Genomic DNA, 18,804 nt, shown 5'->3' with positions numbered 1-18,804 from the left:
TGTGGCCAACATGAGCGAAGCTAATCTGTTCGATCCTTCAGTCAATACAGCATTGGACTTGAACTTCTGTTATAATGTGTAGATGGCAATAGTGTTTGCAAGTTAAGCAACATTTATGATCGATATTCCCATCCGTTCTCACATCTGATGGGAAGTAATTCTGAAACTTCATATTATTAATTAACTTGTCATGGGAGGCAGTTCTATGTGAAATTTAAAAATGGCTGCTATGAAGTTGATTTGGCAGTGCATGTTTAGTCCACGATTGTACAAAATATACGACGATAGACGTCCTGATGTGAGTTTATGACGTAAATTGAATACTGTGGTACATAAATCACTGAACATTTACATTTGTATATATTTTCTATATTTTGTTTCTACAGCCTAACCTTACTTTTCAGACTCTATATGAAGCAGGACATTTGGAGAAATGGGGCGATCAGGTTATTCATTCGGTGAGAAAATATTATCCTGATAATATTAATTACACTACATATATATGTAACAATTTTGGTTTACTTTCATAATTAGGCCTCTATCATTTTGAATATAAACTTACCTGAGTGTTTAATACGTTTAGTGGCTTTTGTTCACATGAAAGTACCATGTCATGTTTCTCTGACGTATCATAAACATATACACATTCATCTTTTCAGCTTTTTGTGATGTGGAATGTTGGCCTGTACACTTCTCCTATACTGGCTACAGTTTTGTATCGAAGAGGATATTTCGTATTTGACGGAATTATTACAATAGCAAAATTCCTCACCGGAATTGGTTTGATTCTTGCAGCCTCATATTGCCTCCGAGGAATAGGAAGAGCAAATAACCACACATATATTTCTTTCTTGAATTCATTGAATTCTGCCAAGAAGGAACTCAATAAAGATACCAAGGTTTGCATCTGTTATTATTAGTGTATTGTATAATCATTTAGGAATGCTTGAAATTGTGTTCTTTAATTAGGCTATAAATCGAAATAGAGGAAAATATGGAGAGGTACATAACTTCAAGGTTATTCCTTCTTGTACAACTTTTGGGACCGAATGTAGGGAAAAGTTGTCATAACTTCCTTATAGTCGCGTGATATCAGTCCTTAGTAAGATTGTGGAAAATATAGTGAAGGCAAAGGAAATAGGCCTAGGTACATTAACTTATGCCATATTACTATCACTAGTTTCTTGATAATGTTCACTTTCTTGTACGAAATGTAGCCTAAGGAAATTGTGTTACTAAAAAATGCCGACAAATTCATACATGCTGAGATTTCTGAAGAACATTCACAGTTTATTTCAGATAGGCCTAGTTTATTTTAGCTCGGGTTTTCAACTTAAAGTCCCATCCAAAGCATGAATTTTTAGGGATACTCTGTGTGTCAGTAAGTACATGATAATCGTCAAGTACCTATGTCTTTAGAGTCTTTCATTTATCTCTCTTACTATGTCTCAAGCCCACACAGGATATCTTTAAGCGAGCATGCTCTTCTGTCCACACCAGATAACCAGAAATCCCACAAAATGATTCTCATTCAACAGAAACAGTTTTAAACGCTGCTGGACAATAAGTTTTTCATTGTCGGCATAATTATCATGACTAGGTAATAGATGCCATTCATTTTAGTAATTCTTTCTGCTGTACTTACGGATTAACCTGGCCTGTCTTACGAAGAGCGTGACAGATGAGGAAAATGCAGCTGTTCCTAAGATGTATTTTTTAGAAGTATTAAAATAATAAATTGCCCATCATGGTTAATTAATTTTTTATTTTACGATATATGTTACAATGGAAATTCCTAAGTATACTTTAACTCATCAATTAGTTCATTCACATAATTATGAAGTTAATATAATATAATATAATATAATATAATATAATATAATATATATATATATATATATATATATATATATATATATATATATATATACACAGTATATATATTTTTACACATTTTTCTTTAGTATTAAAATTGAGACTATTTACAGTTATCATGAGCAGAGACAGTTATGTAAAACTATGTTTGTGTGCAGCTATGTTTTTGATAGGATCAGGCCTTCTGATATGCCAGGACGAATAAGCTTACCAGTATACTGTAACTATTTCACATTATACATTTCTTGAAGATTCAACTATGAACTGAAACACATACTAAACAGCAAAGCTATCACCGTTTCAGATAAAACCTATCAGAAAACAAATGGAGAAGATCCAATGTTCTGAGTATTTGATTAATTAATAAATTATATTTCTTGATCGGATATATGTATGAATAGAAAGTGGGATTGTGTCACATGGCATGCCTGAAAAGTCATGTTGAAATAAGATTACTTTATCATATAATAAAATTATTATCTTTTTAAAAAGCCTTTGTTTAAATCAGCTACCAATACAGTAGATCTAATCACCCCTTATTAGCGGGGGATACACGGAACCGCGGATAATAGCAAATCCTATAAATGTCCTGTTGGTAGGTTGCTACTGCAGCGTATGTCAGGACAGTGAAAAGTAAATAGTGGGGGTAATAACACTAAGGACAATGGTGGTGATTGATATTACCACAGTCTATGAATATGTTGTTTTCTAATGCCAGGCATTTGACAATAAAGTCATTTGACCTCTTGCACTCCAATATTTTTCAAAGATATTATCATGACCAGCCACTGAAGCACAGATTTTGAGGTGTTCCGAATCCATTTCTTGGTTTGAGTTGCACAATGGGCAGTTAGGGGACTGATATATTCCAATTCTATGTAGGTGTTTGGCCAAACAATCATGGCCTGTTGCCAATCTAAATGCAGCTACAGACGATTTTCGTGTTAAATCGGGAATTAACTGTGGATTTTGATGCATAGAGTTCCATTTTTTTCCTTAGGATTGAGTTATCAAATTTTGTTTGTTGAAGTCTAAGTATGTAGATTTAATAAATCTTTTCACAGAGTAATACGTAGATTTAGTAACAGGTCTGTAAGTGGCAGTGCTGCCCTTCTTTGCTAAAGCATCCGCATTCTCGTTTCCCAGGATTGCACAATGGGATGGCATCCATTGGAATACAATTCTTTTATTGAGTGATATTGAGAGAGCATTTTAGTTATTTCTGCTGTTTGAGATGAAGGTGTGTGTTTAGAGACTATTGATAGAATAGCTGCTTTGGAGTCTGACAATATAACTGCATTCCTAAATTTATTGATGTGGCATAGAAGATTCCTGAGACTTTCACTTATTGCAGTGATTTCACCATCAAAACTTGTTGTTCCTTATCCAAGAGATCTATAAAGTGAGAAGAGACAGCACGTAACACCTGCACCGGCACCTTGTTCTCTGGAGATCAAGGATCCGTCAGTGTATAAATGAAGCCAGTTTTGTGGAGGGTACCTAATATTAATTGTCTCTAAAGACAATTGTTTCAGTATTTCAGTGTTTACTTCTGATTTCAGTATTTCTTCTGTTAAATTTAGATTATATTCTATATTTAATAGAGTTTGGTTTGGTTTGGTTTGGTTTAATTTGCAAGTTTTCTTTTAAATTTGGGATATTGATTTTCTGTTTTAATTCTTGAACAATGGATATGAAACTTCTTTGAGTTTTCAATCTACAGAGAGGACTGTATGAATGCCAGTTGTTTCCTGGTAATCTGATAAGTTTTTCATATTGAATCAGTGCTTTTTCTTCTATTGTCATTTTGATGCTGTTAATATTAATGAGGAATCTCATAGAATCTAATGGAGTTATTTTGATTCCACCAGTAATGAGTCTGAGAGCTTGGTTTTGAACATATTCTATGTCGTTTATGAAAGGTGAAGTAATTAAAATTTCTCCGCAGTATGTCAGCACTGGCTGTATAAACATTTTGTATGTAGTGTTCAAAGTATTCCTAGAGCATCCACATTTCTTTCCTGCTAGTCTTTTTAGAAGGGAGAATCTTTTACGAGCTTTTTCAGAAATGTATTTCAAATGGTTGCTCCATGTTAACTTACTATCGAAAATAACTCCGAGATACTTGGATTCATAAGTCCTAGGAAGGTGTTGACCATTGTATTGGATATTGAATTCTCTTTCTTTTTTACCGAGTGAAAATATTTGGTAGTTACTTTTGCTTAAATTGAGTGTCATCAAATTTGATGTATTCCATTCATGTAGTTGATTTAGAGCTTTAAGAGCAGAATTTTGAATTTTGTCTCTATGTCTGTAAGATCCGGAAGTCCACAAAACTATATCATCTGCAAATAGTGCTGTTTTCATGTTTGATTCCTCTAATAGGGAGGGTAAGTCATTTATATAAATATTGAATAAAGTTGTGCTGAGGACAGCGCCCTGAGGTAGACCTCGATATGTTTGTCTGTAACTAGAAAGTGAGTTATTGAATTTAGTGGCAATGACTCTTTGACTAAGGAATTCTGATATCCATCTGAACATATTGCTGGAGATACCTAATTTCTGGAGTTTTAGTAATAATTTATTTCTCCAAACAGAGTCATATGCTAACTGAAAGTCAATAAATATTGCCAAGGTATCTTCTTTCTTGTTAAAACTGTCTTTTATTTCTTGGCCGAGGCGTATGACTTGTTCATTGGTAGAGTGTAGTTGTCGAAAGCCGGCTTGTCTTGGTGATAAAAGATTTTGGGATTCTAAATACCAAGTTAATCTGTTGGAGATCATGGACTCCATGGTTTTTGCTATCATGCTTAATAGTGCTATTGGTCGATAACTATTAACATCATGAGCAGGTTTCCCTTTTTTGTGAATTGGTACAATGATTGCTTTTTTCCAAGCTGCAGGAATTGAGGTGTTCCATGATAAATTGAAAATGGATAAAAGTACAGACTTGGCTTTTTCCCCCAGATGTTTAAAAAATTCGGAATGAATATTGTCGGGGCCAGGAGATTTCTTGGTTTTTAAATTTTGTGTAGCTAGAGTTAATTCTTTGGAAGTAAAATTTTGATGAAATATTTCAGGTTTTGTACTAGTAATATTGTTTTTATTATTTTTATGTAATTCTCTTTTGATAAATTTGTCAGTTTTTTTAGTATTGGGATGTAATCTGTGAGAGTTTGAGTAGTGTTTATTAAATGCGTTTGCTATATCTCTACTAACTGTCTATGAATAAAGGACTTGACTAAATTCTAGATGTTCTATAGAACTCTCATATTAAGATGCTAGGCATTAAAATACATTAAAAAATTGCCGTCGAGGTTAACCACAGATATAGATTCCAAGGATATGGAGGGATACTCTGCTATCTTTGAACTGTACTCTGCAAATTAGTGTGTTCTTTGCATACTAGGCTTACTGCCGTACAAACTTTAGAAAGTATTTAGTGTTACAGTAGTTAGATATTGATATGGCTGTAAAAGAGCAATGGTGCAATAGAAATGGCCTATATATATTAATAAATTCGTGGTTCTACAGACCATTGCGGGCCAAGACCGACCAGTTAACTGCCTCAGAGGTGAGTGAGCGTCCAACCTTTATGGGGTTAGTATGTGGTCAGAAAAGTGATCCCCCCACTTGTTAAAGTTGGCTTACGAAGTTGGATTTTGCTGCTCATTATAACACTCCAAATTCATCACTATGCTGGGTGGACACCATTTCTTCCTGAATCAGCGTTCATTCCATACCAATAGTCGAAGACAAGATGCATGGCTCAGTTGTAGCTCAATGTGTTGTCTGTTATCAGAGAATAAAATTGTAATTGAGTCTCTAGCACAATCCATGAGATTTTTAGTTAGGTCTTCTCTGAGTATTTGTTTTTGTCTCAACCATTCTGATTGCACCTTTGCTCCATTAGAGTTGCATTCTGATCTCATTAGTTCTGAATGTGTCATTTAGTCAAGAAGGTCGCTGAAGGAAGAGTTAACTGTAGGATACTACTGTATTGTGTTGTATTTATTTACGTACATTCCATGGTATTCATACATCATTTCACAGCTAGAATGTGGAACATGTCAAACGAAAAAAAAAAAAGTCTTAATAGTACTATAAAGTCTTAATTATAGTCACAGTCTAGTTGAAATATATACAGAAGAGTTTTACAATATAGTCTACTGGTACAACACAAAGTTTTAGTATCAATAGTTAATACAACACAGAAATATTCATGCAGCGTTGTTGAATGTGATGAATTCACCTACAGAATAGAAGGCGTGAGAAATTAGGTACTTCTTTAATTTGCCCTAGATAATCTTATGTTTTGAGTTTCATTTTTTATATCCATAAGTAGCTATTAAAATTTTTTACTGCCATATGACGCACTCCTTTTTGATAGCATGATACACTTGCCGATGGAGTATGAAAGTAATTTTTTGTCGCGTATTTATGCTGTGAACTGTTGATTAGTTACAAAGTTTTCAGATTATATACATGATTTCCTAGATTTGGCACCCACTATTATTCTAATTACTCTTTTCTTGTAGTAGGAATATACTGTTACTATTGTTTCAATGAAAGATATGACACTGCATGAATGGACGAAGTGAAAAGGCACAGGTTAAATATATATTTAGAAAGATAATGTGTTAAAAGTGGACTCCTGCTGTACTTGTGAGTTTTTATCATAATATTAATACAATGTTTTGTTATATTTTATTTTTAGAAAGCATTGGCAAAATATGATTTCGAATTCTATGCATGGCCAGTGGAATTCAAGTGGTCTGACATTGAAGGGTAAGTTGCAATAAATGTCGTGTGTGTATTTTCTGCACATTATGTCACCAGCTGTTTCCAAACTTTTTGAATTGTGAAGCACTTTTCAGAAGAGAGATTCCTTGCAGAGCACTATTGTTGCATTTTTGTGCATTTTTGTCTATTTTTACCTAACTATATTTTTCAAGGTGTTAGTTGATATTTTTATTGTATAGGAAAAACACGAATTATTTTTCTAATTCTGAATATATAGCTTAAATTTTAATCTGCGTCTACAGTTAATTTTTTCCATTGAAATTTATTAAAAATTATTGGAATGTTACATTTAATTTGTGTTTTTGGCAAAAGGGCTACGACATTTTCATTCATTCATTCATTCATTCATTCATTCATTCATTCATTCATTCATTGTTCTGCCCAAGGACAGGTCTTTCACTGCAAACCCTACTTCCTCCAATCTTTCCTATTTTCTGCCTTCCACTTTGTTTCCTTATATTATCCATATATCTTAATGTCATCTATCATCTGATATCTTCTTCTGTCCCGAACTCTCCTTCCATCCACCATTCTTTCGAGTGCATCTTTCAGTAGCAGTTTCTTCTCAGCCAGTGACCAAACCAATATCTTTTCCTCTTCCTCATCAGTTTCAGGATCATTCTTTCTTCACCCACTCTTTCCAGCACAGCTTCATTTCTTATTCTGTGTGTCCACTTCACACATTCCATTCTTCTCCATATCCACATTTCAAATGCTTCTATTCGCTTCTCTTCACTTCGTCGTAATGTCCATGTTTCTTCACATTTCTCTTTCATCCAGTCTTCTTTTGCTTTATCAATTTCTCTTCTTAGTTTGTTGTTTAGTTTCCTGTAGTTTATTCTAGGCTACTATCTTTTGTGTTGATGTTTTTCCATTTTCTCCTCTCCTCCATGTTCTCCAACATTTTTTCTGTGACTAAGGTTTCTTAATTCTCACGCCTTTTGTGTATCCTATTGTTTCTTCTGGTGTTGTCTGTATACAACTTTTCAAATGAGTCCAGTACTCCTTACTATTCTCAGGTGTAGTGGCTTTCTCTTGAAAATTTGCTTCAAATTTTATTCTTCCCTCTTCAGTTCTTCAGTTTTTCCATGTTCAATTTCTTCGTCACCTGTCTTCCTCTTATCTTCTTCAGACGAATTCTACTTTGCCTATCAGCAGGACATGATCTGAGTTAATATCTGCTCCTGTAGAGTCCTTGAATTTTTAAGCAATTTCGAAATCTTTCCTGTACCAGTATATAGTCTCTCTGATATCTCCTTTCGTCCCTTGGGCATGTTCATGTGTACGTTCTACGTTTATGTTGTTGGAATATAATGTATTTCCAACAATCAATGCATTTCTTTGACAGAAATTCACCAAATATTCTCCTCTATCATTTCTATAGCGTGTTTATAAGTAATAAATATAATGACAGTATTATTGGCTATAGAAAGTATTTTTAAGCACTTGAGCATGTTAAACATCAGGTTTTATTTCATTCGAAATTTTATTTTTTCCACTAATTTCAGAAAAATAAGGAACTTATTCGAGTACACAAATAAATAACAAAAAATGTAAAGTAGGGGAACACATTTGAGAAAGAATGCAAAGTAGGAATTGTAAATCCACAGTATGTTACCCACATATATTTTATATTTAAAACCATTTTACTTGGCATTGAAAAATAACAGTAGGAACTTAGATTCTAATGTGTGGGATGGGACTGTTTTGATTTGCATAGTGTGCTATATTTGGCTGAATTTGGAACAGGTGAAACCAAATATCTGGCTCTCCATTGAGCTGGAATCTGTATTTTGTTTTAGTAGTCACCTAGGCATAGAATCCTGATTCACATAAGTTAAGTTGTTGCAAAGGGCAGAAGGATGATTTTCGCCTTATCTGACAAAACTTTCAATTCATCTCTTAGATGCCACTTCTTAGTTACAAAATGTCCTTTCATCACAGAATCTGATGTCAAACGAAACACTAATACTGCTGTGATGTCAGACAGATTCGTTTTTCCGACACAGCAGAGTATAGGTTTACAACTAAAAAGTTTTCTTTCATCTTTTGTGGAGTTCCTGTGGAAAATAACATTTGAAACTGTCAAGCAAACGTGAAATTCGTGTAAAGTATCTCCAGGTATCTTGGAATCTATTTCTTCTGTAAATTATTTTACAATTGGAAAGCTGTCTAGATTTCGATTTTTCATTTATTCCAGCCAGATCTTGATTTTCTTTTTAGAGGCTTATTCTTTATCCCTGATGTGAAGAACTGTTAGTCTACTAGGTTTCTTTGAAGTGAGAGGTTGAAGACATTAACTTTCTAAAGATTTCTGCAAAGTATTCCAGTTTTCATGAGCCAACACTCGTTACACAAACTTGTCTTCCAAAGAGGAGTCATTTTCTTTCAGAAAGGTTCTGACTTCATTTTCCATTTCAAAGAAATGGGTCAGAGTTTTGCCATAAGAAAGCCACATTAATTTTATGTTTAATAAAGATATGTAGATTCATCATGTTTTCACACATCATTTTGAATAGCCTTGTATTCTTAGGTTGTAATTTGATCAAATTAATCATTTTTATGCTTCTGTTCAAGTGTTCAAGATTTCTTTTAGGGAGGACAACATTTTTTTCAGCAAGAGCATGGCAATGGAGAACACATAAGGTTGTTTTGTCAGTTCTGCAGTGCAGGTGTTAAATATTGTGCATTGTCAATTTTAAACTCATTTTAAGAGTGGTATTCACCTTTTGTTAGTTTGAGTTCTGACTTTATTGTGAAATGTTTAACATTTTGTGCGTTTGACAGTCCATATTTTTAATATAAATATGTAATAATATTAATAAATATACCGTAACATAATGATATTATAATAATACACAAAATTTAAAATACTAATAATGTGAATTGTAAACAATTTTAATAATGACTCTCATCCTTGACAAAATTCTGCGTATGCCACTGCACTGTCATATCATGGCAATAAGTTGGATGTGGCAATATTCTCTACTTCGGTTTTATGATCACTTGTACAGTATGATTTAAAGACGTGATATGGGTTTGGGCTTCTTATGGTCAGGATGTGAATTAACGGGGGGAGGGGGATGAGGGGGATTTACCCCCTATTGGAAAGTTATCTCCCTTTCATAAATTCATATTAACATTCCTGCCAGTGATAACTTCTATCCCCCTCACAAACTATAATGGTTTAATACTTTATAAAGTATAAAGTAAGCAAAGAAAATAATATTGATGTATGACACTGGGAAGCTGACAGCAGTCAATAACTTAGGAATTACACATCTTATCTTAAGTCTTCTCATGGATATAATTATTATGATGATCAAGATGCAAGACAAGCAACTTAGTGTGACCAAGCATTGAGCTGTATCGAATCGGGTTGAGGTCGCCTCTGTCACTGTGTTGTCATCAGTTTGTGTATTAAGATAAGAGGAGTGATGCAAATGATGAAATATGTAAATACATTTAGTTTGGAGAAATTCCGATATGGTTGGATGCTTGTAATGTTCAGCATGCCACACCGTGAACTTAACCTAGGCTATTGTATGCATGACGACGAATTTATGATATGTGAATTAATGATGACGAAATGAATCTGAGGTCCAATGCCAACGAGGTATTCTCTATTTTAGGATTCTGTCCCCCCTCATCGGAAATCTTAATTTGCACCCTGCTTATGGTACAAAACATTCTTTATTGTTCTGTATACACTTTTAACACTTATAATCACTGATTAACTTTATAACTCTTCACTGTGTTAATATGAAGAAATTACCTGGCTGTCTAGTTTCGAAGTTATATTCTTCATTTTCCAAAGCCTAATGAAGGTCCTGTGCTATCTTCTGGTTTTCTGTTGTGATGGAGTGTGTTCATGATGGTGTCGAAAAAGGTGTGTCTTTTGAATTTGAGTTGAGTGTTCAGGATGAGCTGGGGGATGTGTTTTTGTATGTTTGTATATTTCATATTGTTCTAGAGTGTCAAGTTTCTGGATTTTTGGCTGGATGTGTAGTATTTTTATGTCAGTGTCTATGTTGCTGTAGTTGTGATTGGAGTTTGTGATGTGTTCTGCATAGGTTGAATTGTTGTGTAGTTTGATTATGTTCCTTATAACGTTGAGGATAACTCCCATTGGCTGTTATTGAGACGGAAATTTTGTTTTTTTTTCTTAGAGAGTATACAAACATTTTGTACAAATAACGAAAATATAGGGGTGAGAGTGATTTTATTTATAATGCGGTGTATTACTTCATAAAATTTATCTTACATACTGTTAATTCCAATGAATGGAAGCTTAGTACAGAGGTTTATGCATATTGACTTATGGTCCCTTTGAAGTTATTCTATCTGCTCTGTCATTTCCATAAACTTCGTATGGTGCAGGAATCAATTGTGTAACTACTACTTTTCTAGTTTTTGTAAATCAATGATGCTTTTTCTAAAGCATTTAAAAAATTCGTTTTGATTTTTCCTATCAATGAGAATTCCCTTCTGTTATTGAGTATGACATGACTACTTAGTGATTTGATTCTGTACAGTAATTGTATTGAAGTTTCTATGGCTGTTACTTCTCTATCAAAGTATTTACTGTTATGACTGACAGATTTGTGTAAGCTGAAAAATTAACTCTATACATACCTGCACCTTCGTGGAATATCTACCCAGTCATATAGTATATGACTCTAGCTTAAGATATTTAGTAGTCATTTTTGAAGATCAGTTTTATGATGTAAGAATACACTAATATGAGATTTTGATGGTAGGGATGAGACTAAGCATCGTCTTTATGTGGATCGACCATCTCCTCGTCGGACTGCCATGGAGTGGCTGTTTGCAATGCCATGCCAAGCAATCAGTTACTTGGTGGCCCACACATTTGGCTTGCGGCTTGTGTACCCAGGTTCCATTTCCATGCTGCAGTATGTGATGGGTAAGTGTCTGTGTTTATATATTCAGGGTAAAATCGTTAATTTACTTTGAGAAAAAATTAGATTGTCTGTATTGTAATTTCGTCTCTGGTCTTACGAAATGCAATGTAACATCCCATGGATGGCACTGAATTACATTGATGTGTGCCAGGTCTATGGGCAAGCAGATGGTGTGTTGCTGCTGTAGACAATTTTCAGCAGGGCGCCAAAATGTGCTTGACGTGGCATGGGAGGCCAGCCATCATCACAGACGACCTTGTGGAGCAACGCAACATCTGCTTGCTCATGATGTTAGGCCCTAGACCTGGCACAGTTGACGATCAATTTCAATCAGCGCTATGCCCTGTGCATTCATAAACTTTATCACTGACTGCACTTCACAGATGGTGGGAGTTGGAATAGGAACGTCCATTTTTAACTAATGCAACAAAGCTACTGAGTGCACTCGGTAAGTTCCGCTAGCACATGTACCATGCCAGGACATTACTCTATCATGTACACGCAGTCGCTTCGCGCAACATATGGTTTGCTAGCTGTGGGACGAGTGGGAAAGTTACTTTATGGACGCGCCTCGTATAAATAGATGCAGAGAAAGAATATTTTAAAATAGATCTTCATTTCTATAATTTACTGAGTAACGGGGGGGGGTTGAGGGGGGATTGTGTGTGTGTGTGTGTGTGTGTGTGCACGCGCGCGTGCGTCGTAAGGTAACAATATTATTAAAATATTATTACTAATCAAGTGGTGTGGGTCTTTTTCCTATATTTAATGGCGGTGTGATGTAGATATTTATATGGGTGATTCTCTAATTTTTCTTAGTCATGCTTCCTATTTTAGCTGTGTCTTTAAACTACATCAAAATTAATTTCATATTTCTTTGGTTTAATCAATTAGATTTGTGATCACTGCCAAGCATATTTTGTTGTAGGGAAAATAGCAGGCCATTTCACTTCATGCTACCATGATGAGTAAGTTCATTTTCCATAACCAGCAACGAATGAAACACTGAAACTGCCAATGACTTATGATGAACAATTTTGTTTCGGGCGCATATAAGATTCTACAATTCTGATATATCCTTCGCCTCATTTTCCACATCTCAGCAATAGATTCCTCACAATAGCCTATATTTCTAAAAATGTACGGGATAATTCATAAATAACTTACGTCTCTGATCTTCCGCCATTTACAATTCATTACGAGCTTATGAAGAATTATACTTCACTGATTCAATATATGCTAACGTTTTACATGACCAAAATGATGTCCAGCATTCACAGGTACCGTACACTCCAAACGTTATCAGATATTGTTGTTAACAATCTTTATGCTATTTCCTACAAAAATGCAGGACAAATATTGGCAAATGAAGAAAACGTGCCATCTGCAGATTTAAGTTTTGTTGATCATATTGGGTTAGATCAATGGCGATACAATAAACTTACAGCATAGGACATTGCTGGTGTTTTTGTCTCAATAGATGTTGAGCCACCAAAATACCGTTAATTTGTGCATGGCAGACAAAGGGAGACAAATTAAGCCCTCACTGTGATCTAATTAAATATATTACCTCCTCTTCCCTGATGAAACACAATTACAGTAGAGTGCCCACGCCAGCAAAACAAGCCCACTAAAAAGACTTTACTTCAGTTTGTACCTTTTGGATTGCTGTTCTTAACCATTTCTCATACAAATTAATCCAGGAATATTTGATAGATAAGTACTTTCTGGAGGAAGCGCAAAAATTACAGTTCCCAAGAAAAGACCAAAAGATATTACTTACTGATAAAATAAGAGACCTACTAGATTTTGTAGTCTCTTGATCACCTCAGCAAGTTCTCTTAGTGGGAAAAAGTGATTCTGCCCTCTACATTTCAGGTAGTTCACGACACATGCAGCAGCTATACCAAGATGCTAAGTCTTTTGTTCAAATCATGACAAACCTTACATTTTCTTAACTCTCACCTACAATCCGCAATGACCTGAAATAGCTTCTGCATTACTCCCACATGAAAAACTCGCTGATCGTCCTGACATTGTTACTTGCATTTTTGCATTGAAACTCAAGAACTGAAGACAGATAGGTTCAAGGGAAAGTATTTGACATAAAAAACATTCAGAGGGACTATGTTTCAATATTATGGAAGCAAATAACTTTAAAAATGTCTGGTATTCTTCATTGAAAATAAATCTGAACAATTTGTATTTGAACTTCTTATGGACTTAATTTGCAGCATTTGTTGCATAAGCCACTAGTAATTTAGAATACGAAAGAAAATTACATTAATACTAAATTTCCAACACTTTATTTCAAGATATGGTTGTTAGATGTAGATTTATAGTTTTCTACTGACAACATGCTATGTTATGGCATATGGCCCATATGTAGCCAAGAATAATTTTGATGGTTATCCACAATACGAGAGATTCTTGTGTCCATCTGAATGCATCTCTTTCTCTTTTTAATTGGTTAGTGCCCAGCTTCTATACTTTCAATGCCCCTGTTTATTTCAGGACCTCAGCCTTAAGCTGTTTGATGGCATGGTAAAGAGAGGGATGAGCCATGCTCATTGAAATATTTATTCTACAATGCCAAGCCTCGCAGGTGTTCATGGTTCTGGAAAAGTTTCCTAAGGAATATAGATAGCATTTCCAAGTATCCAGAGGAAAGAGTGGTTGTTGCCTACCTCCTCCACACCTTCGGCCTCTCAAATAGTTATTGTCGATATAGTTCATGATTACTAAGAGTTCTGCATTTCTTTCAAAGGCCTGGAAAATGTCTAATAAAATATAGAAGCTATCTTTCACTATCTAAAGTTTTTCTGTACCTTTCAAGTACATCTTTCAGACTATCAATTCTTGTTGGTTACCTAAGCAGTGTCTCCCTTCTTATAGTATGGATCATTTTTTAGTAGTTTTTTTGCAAGTTTTACGTTTGCCTCACTATTTTGATCACCTCTTATTGGACAATAGATGAAACAGTCTCCTTTGATGTGTGTGTGCTCTGTCTTTCATTGCTTCTACACTTGTACTTGATCCCAGTCTGGAGTGTGGTTTATATGATCTGATGACTTCTTCAGAATCCTTCGTTTGTTGTCAAGAGAAATAGTAATCATAAAGCTATATTCTTTGCGATAATCTCACCTTCGAAGTATTCCGTTTTTATTAGAAAACATAACAGTTTTATATATTGATTTTTCTCTACCCCGTCCAGAACTAGTAAAATGAAATTCTTCACACATAATTTAAAGTATGCTATCCAAAGTGTGACCAAAAGGAATGTTGATACTATAAAATAGTTAAATATTATTACCTGATATACAGGGTGTTTAAAAAATACGGGGCATAGTTTCAGGTATGTATTTCCCACATGTAGACAATCAAAATAGTTCATTACAACATATGTCCGGAAATGCTTCATTTCCGAGTTATGGCCTTCACAACATTGAAATTCACCGGAACGTTTTTCTTTCCGCAGATTGTTGTCATTACAGAAGATGTTCAAAATGTCCACCTCCTGCTTGAATACAGACCTCACATCGATGTCTCATTGACCTGCAAACACGATCCCAAACTCCAGGAGTATTGCATATGTCCTCAGAACATGCCACAATTCGATTCCGAAGGGATTCCAAATCAGGCACCGGAGATGAATAAACCAGTGATTTTAAATGGCCTCACAAGTAGAAATCGAGAAGGTTCAGATCAGTTGAGTGTGGAGGCCAAGCAATTGGGCCACCTCTACCTATCCATCGATCAGGAAACCTTCTATCCAAGTACCGGCAAGCCGTACGACTGAAGTGTGCAGGAGTGCCATCTTGCAAGAAGTGAATGTGTTGACAATTGATCAGTGGAGTGTCTTCTAAAACATGATGTATGGTGTTTTCCAGGAAGTTTGTGTACGCCTGCCCCGTAAGTCTGTTTACAAGTACATGGGGTCCAACTAATCGATCACCAATGATACCGGCCCACATGTTGAGGGAGAACTGCACCTAGTGATAAGATGGAACAGTTGCACGTGGGTTTTCATATGCCCATACATGCTGATTGTGGAAATTTGTTATGCCATCTCGTGTGAACTGTGCTTCATCTGTAAATAATGCTAAGGCAGGAAAGTTCGGGTTTACACCACACTGCTGCAAGAACCACTGACAGAACCTATCTCATGCAGGGTAATCTGCTGGTGACAGGGCCTGTACACTTTGCAAATGATAAGAATACAATTGATACTCTTTCAACAGTCTCCAGACAGTCGTATGAGGAACATTGACTTGCAACGCTACCCTTCGTGTGCTGATAGAAGGAGTCATGTTCACAGCCTCCAGAATCTCCTCCTGTACTTCTGGAGTTGTAGATCTTGGTCGTCCCCTTCCCAAACCAGGAGAGTTAAATTTTCCATACTCGCACACACGGTAATGGAGACGTACAAATGTCTTCCGATCTGGACATTGTCACTGTGGGTATCTCTCCTGGTACAAATGACGAGCCAGCACAGCATTGCCGTCCGCCTTACCGTACATGAAGTGTATCTCTGCCAGCTCTTGATTTGAATACATGTCGCACAGTCTAACGCCTACACAACACTGAATGTAACCTTCGCCTCGGAATGAATTGTCAGAATGCCCTCTTAATGTCTCCTTTGACGGCAACGACCTGCAGAAAGAAAAACGTTCTGGTGAATTTCAATGTTGTGAAGGCCATAACTCGGAAATAAAGCATTTCCGGACACATGTTGTAATGAACTATTTTGATTGTCTACATGTGGGAAATACATATCTGAAATTATGCCCCGTATTTTTGAAACACCCTGTATATTGTTATGAAACGCTAACATTGTGTAATATGTGGCCAAAACACCATGTGACAAAAATGTGTGCGACCTGAACACTGTGTGACAAAAATATAATGTACGACCAAAACACCTTGTGGGAAAAGGAATGTGGCAATACTTTCGCATCCCTATATTAATGCAGTGTTCATTATTCTTTTCATTTTGTACGATATTTATTCTGATCATTGTCTGTTTAATTGTTACGTAATTTCCTGTTTTGTACTGCGTGTTGTTGCTATTTTCAGATAGTGTAAATTTTGGTTTGATCTTTTGATCATTGAATCTTAATTCCTACATGAACTGAAATCTGTAAAATTGTTTAATTTAATTTTCATTAATTCTGATATGTTTCCGAAGTACAGTTGTAGCTTTTAATGATAATTTTACAGTTGATGTGAACTTCTGTAAAATTAGAATTATATGATGACTAATGGAAAAAAAGGTGTAATATACATTGCGCTTTTTATTTCAGCTCCAATTTTGTTGCAAGGCAGAATAAAGCTAGTCAATGAAAATCAGGGAGAGAGATTCAAGTTGTGGACGAGAGATGGGAATCAGGTGGATACCATGTTTGTGGATAGGAGGAATAAGTAAGTGTTTTATGTGCTTATTTTCCTTTGTTAGGTATAAGAGAGTGCTCCTTTCCTTTAATTTAACTGTTGTTAACCAATACCATGTATGGTGCAGAATCATGGACACATACATGAATAATTGAAAACAGGATATTAAACCGGATTTCTGTCTCAAGTAGATTATATGATATTTGTGATGGGCAAAATGGCTAAGGGGCATATTTTGTCTGAAAACTCTAGATTTTTAAGGAATTTATTGCCCTGAATGATAGAATGGTAGGCGATGATGAATGTCAGAGTGTTTTTTGATGTGGATGGAAAGTGGTAAGTAAACTTTGAATGGATTCCTCTGGGCAGACTTTGTTTCTGTGCCTTAAATTTATGACAGGGATAATGGATATACTGACTTTAATTTCCTTCTAAAGAAAGGCATGCTAAGGACTTTCATCACTTAAAGATCCACTGTTATTAGCCAAGTTTGGTCTAGGGTTGCCACATTCCCGAAGCATGTGGAACATCCTGAATTTTAAGAAAATTAATTTTATCTCTAATTCAGTTTAGGCGGAATGTTATATTTCCAGAATAATTGATTATTTCAAAATAGAATGTAAGAAAAATATCCACACTGTTTAATTAACACATTTGCAGCAATATAATGATATATCATTACACATGAACAGCTATATACGCCATTCAGAACTAAATTTAAACATAAGTGTAACATAAACATAAAACCTTTCAGCCATGTTATTTGAGTAAAGCATTCACAATGAATTGGAGTGTAGGCTTTCACGGCCGGCGACAATAGTAGAAAAGTTTTCCGGGCTATGAGGCCGTGGTCTGTTGGTTGTGAGACCAAACGTTTCGTTCACTGCTGCAGTGAACATCTTCAGTGGTGTCTATTGCTGGTGCGGCTGGTTCTACTGCGTGTGCCGATTACAGTCTGCGCTGGCTGCATCGTTGTATATATAGTGCGGGAGGGGGGGGGGGGCTTGCTGTTGTCGCCTCGGTCCGCGCTCGAATGTGCTTCGCGGGCGGGTTTGCTGTTTTCCACGCGCTCTGCGTCCGGGGTTGTGTTGTTTAATTGTGCTACGCAGGCGGGTTTGATGTTAGTTTTCCTTAATGCCGGATACCAGGCCTCATAGCCCGGAAAACTTTTCTACTATTCACAATGAAATATGTAGGCCTAAGCATAAACTTAAACATGTGTAACACATTAACATGAAAGCTTGCACACTACTATAAGTAGAAATTAATTTAGTCTGGATTGGGATTGGTGAAAAAAATTTCAATCAAGAATTTTCCTTAAATTATGTTTAAGATACAATCTGTTTATAGCTCTGAGATTTGACTGTTACTAAATATTATTAACGACAAAGCAGACCAAAAAATAGGCGATTTTAAATCCTTGATATTTATTACTGATATGTGTCTTAGAATGTGTTACAGTTATTATAAAGTATTTAACATACTATTTTCTTTTTGTGTAAAAAAGTTATCAAGTTTCGGAAACCACATTCCTAAAAATATGATCTCTGTTTAGATGCACACATTCTACGAATCTTGATTGTAAAGAGCCCATCACACGATGCAACATCTCAAAGACATCTTGAGACACTTCATGACAAATTCTTTTTTTGTGTCTTTGAGTATTTTGTAGTGGAGGATGACTGAAGACTGCTTTTCAAATACCCATACAAGAAGAAATCGCAAGTTGTTAGATTTGCCAATCTTGCTGGCTATGAAATATATCCCTACCAGAAAAGGAGTTAATTCAGAAACAGATGTTTGAGGTGTC

General features: G+C 35.5%; 1 protein-coding gene across 1 annotated transcript in view; it reads left to right on the top strand.

Annotated features, from left to right (window-relative positions):
- The first annotated feature begins 36 nt into the window (after positions 1–36).
- LOC138694505 (phosphatidylserine lipase ABHD16A) overlaps positions 37–18,804 on the top strand; it is a 93,353-nt gene continuing 74,585 nt past the window's right edge. Inside the window, exons 1-6 of the mRNA XM_069818284.1 lie at positions 37–298; positions 405–458; positions 660–899; positions 6,593–6,663; positions 11,439–11,605; positions 16,907–17,024. Of these exons, the coding sequence (XP_069674385.1) occupies positions 221–298; positions 405–458; positions 660–899; positions 6,593–6,663; positions 11,439–11,605; positions 16,907–17,024 (728 nt within the window). The 5' untranslated portion in view covers positions 37–220. The remainder of the gene's footprint in view (positions 299–404; positions 459–659; positions 900–6,592; positions 6,664–11,438; positions 11,606–16,906; positions 17,025–18,804) is intronic.

This window comes from Periplaneta americana, chromosome 2, assembly GCF_040183065.1.
Source record: "Periplaneta americana isolate PAMFEO1 chromosome 2, P.americana_PAMFEO1_priV1, whole genome shotgun sequence".
Classification (NCBI taxonomy): domain Eukaryota; kingdom Metazoa; phylum Arthropoda; class Insecta; order Blattodea; family Blattidae; genus Periplaneta; species Periplaneta americana.
The sequence above is the reverse complement of the archived record's forward strand: the minus strand, read 5'-3'. Positions and strand labels throughout refer to the sequence as shown.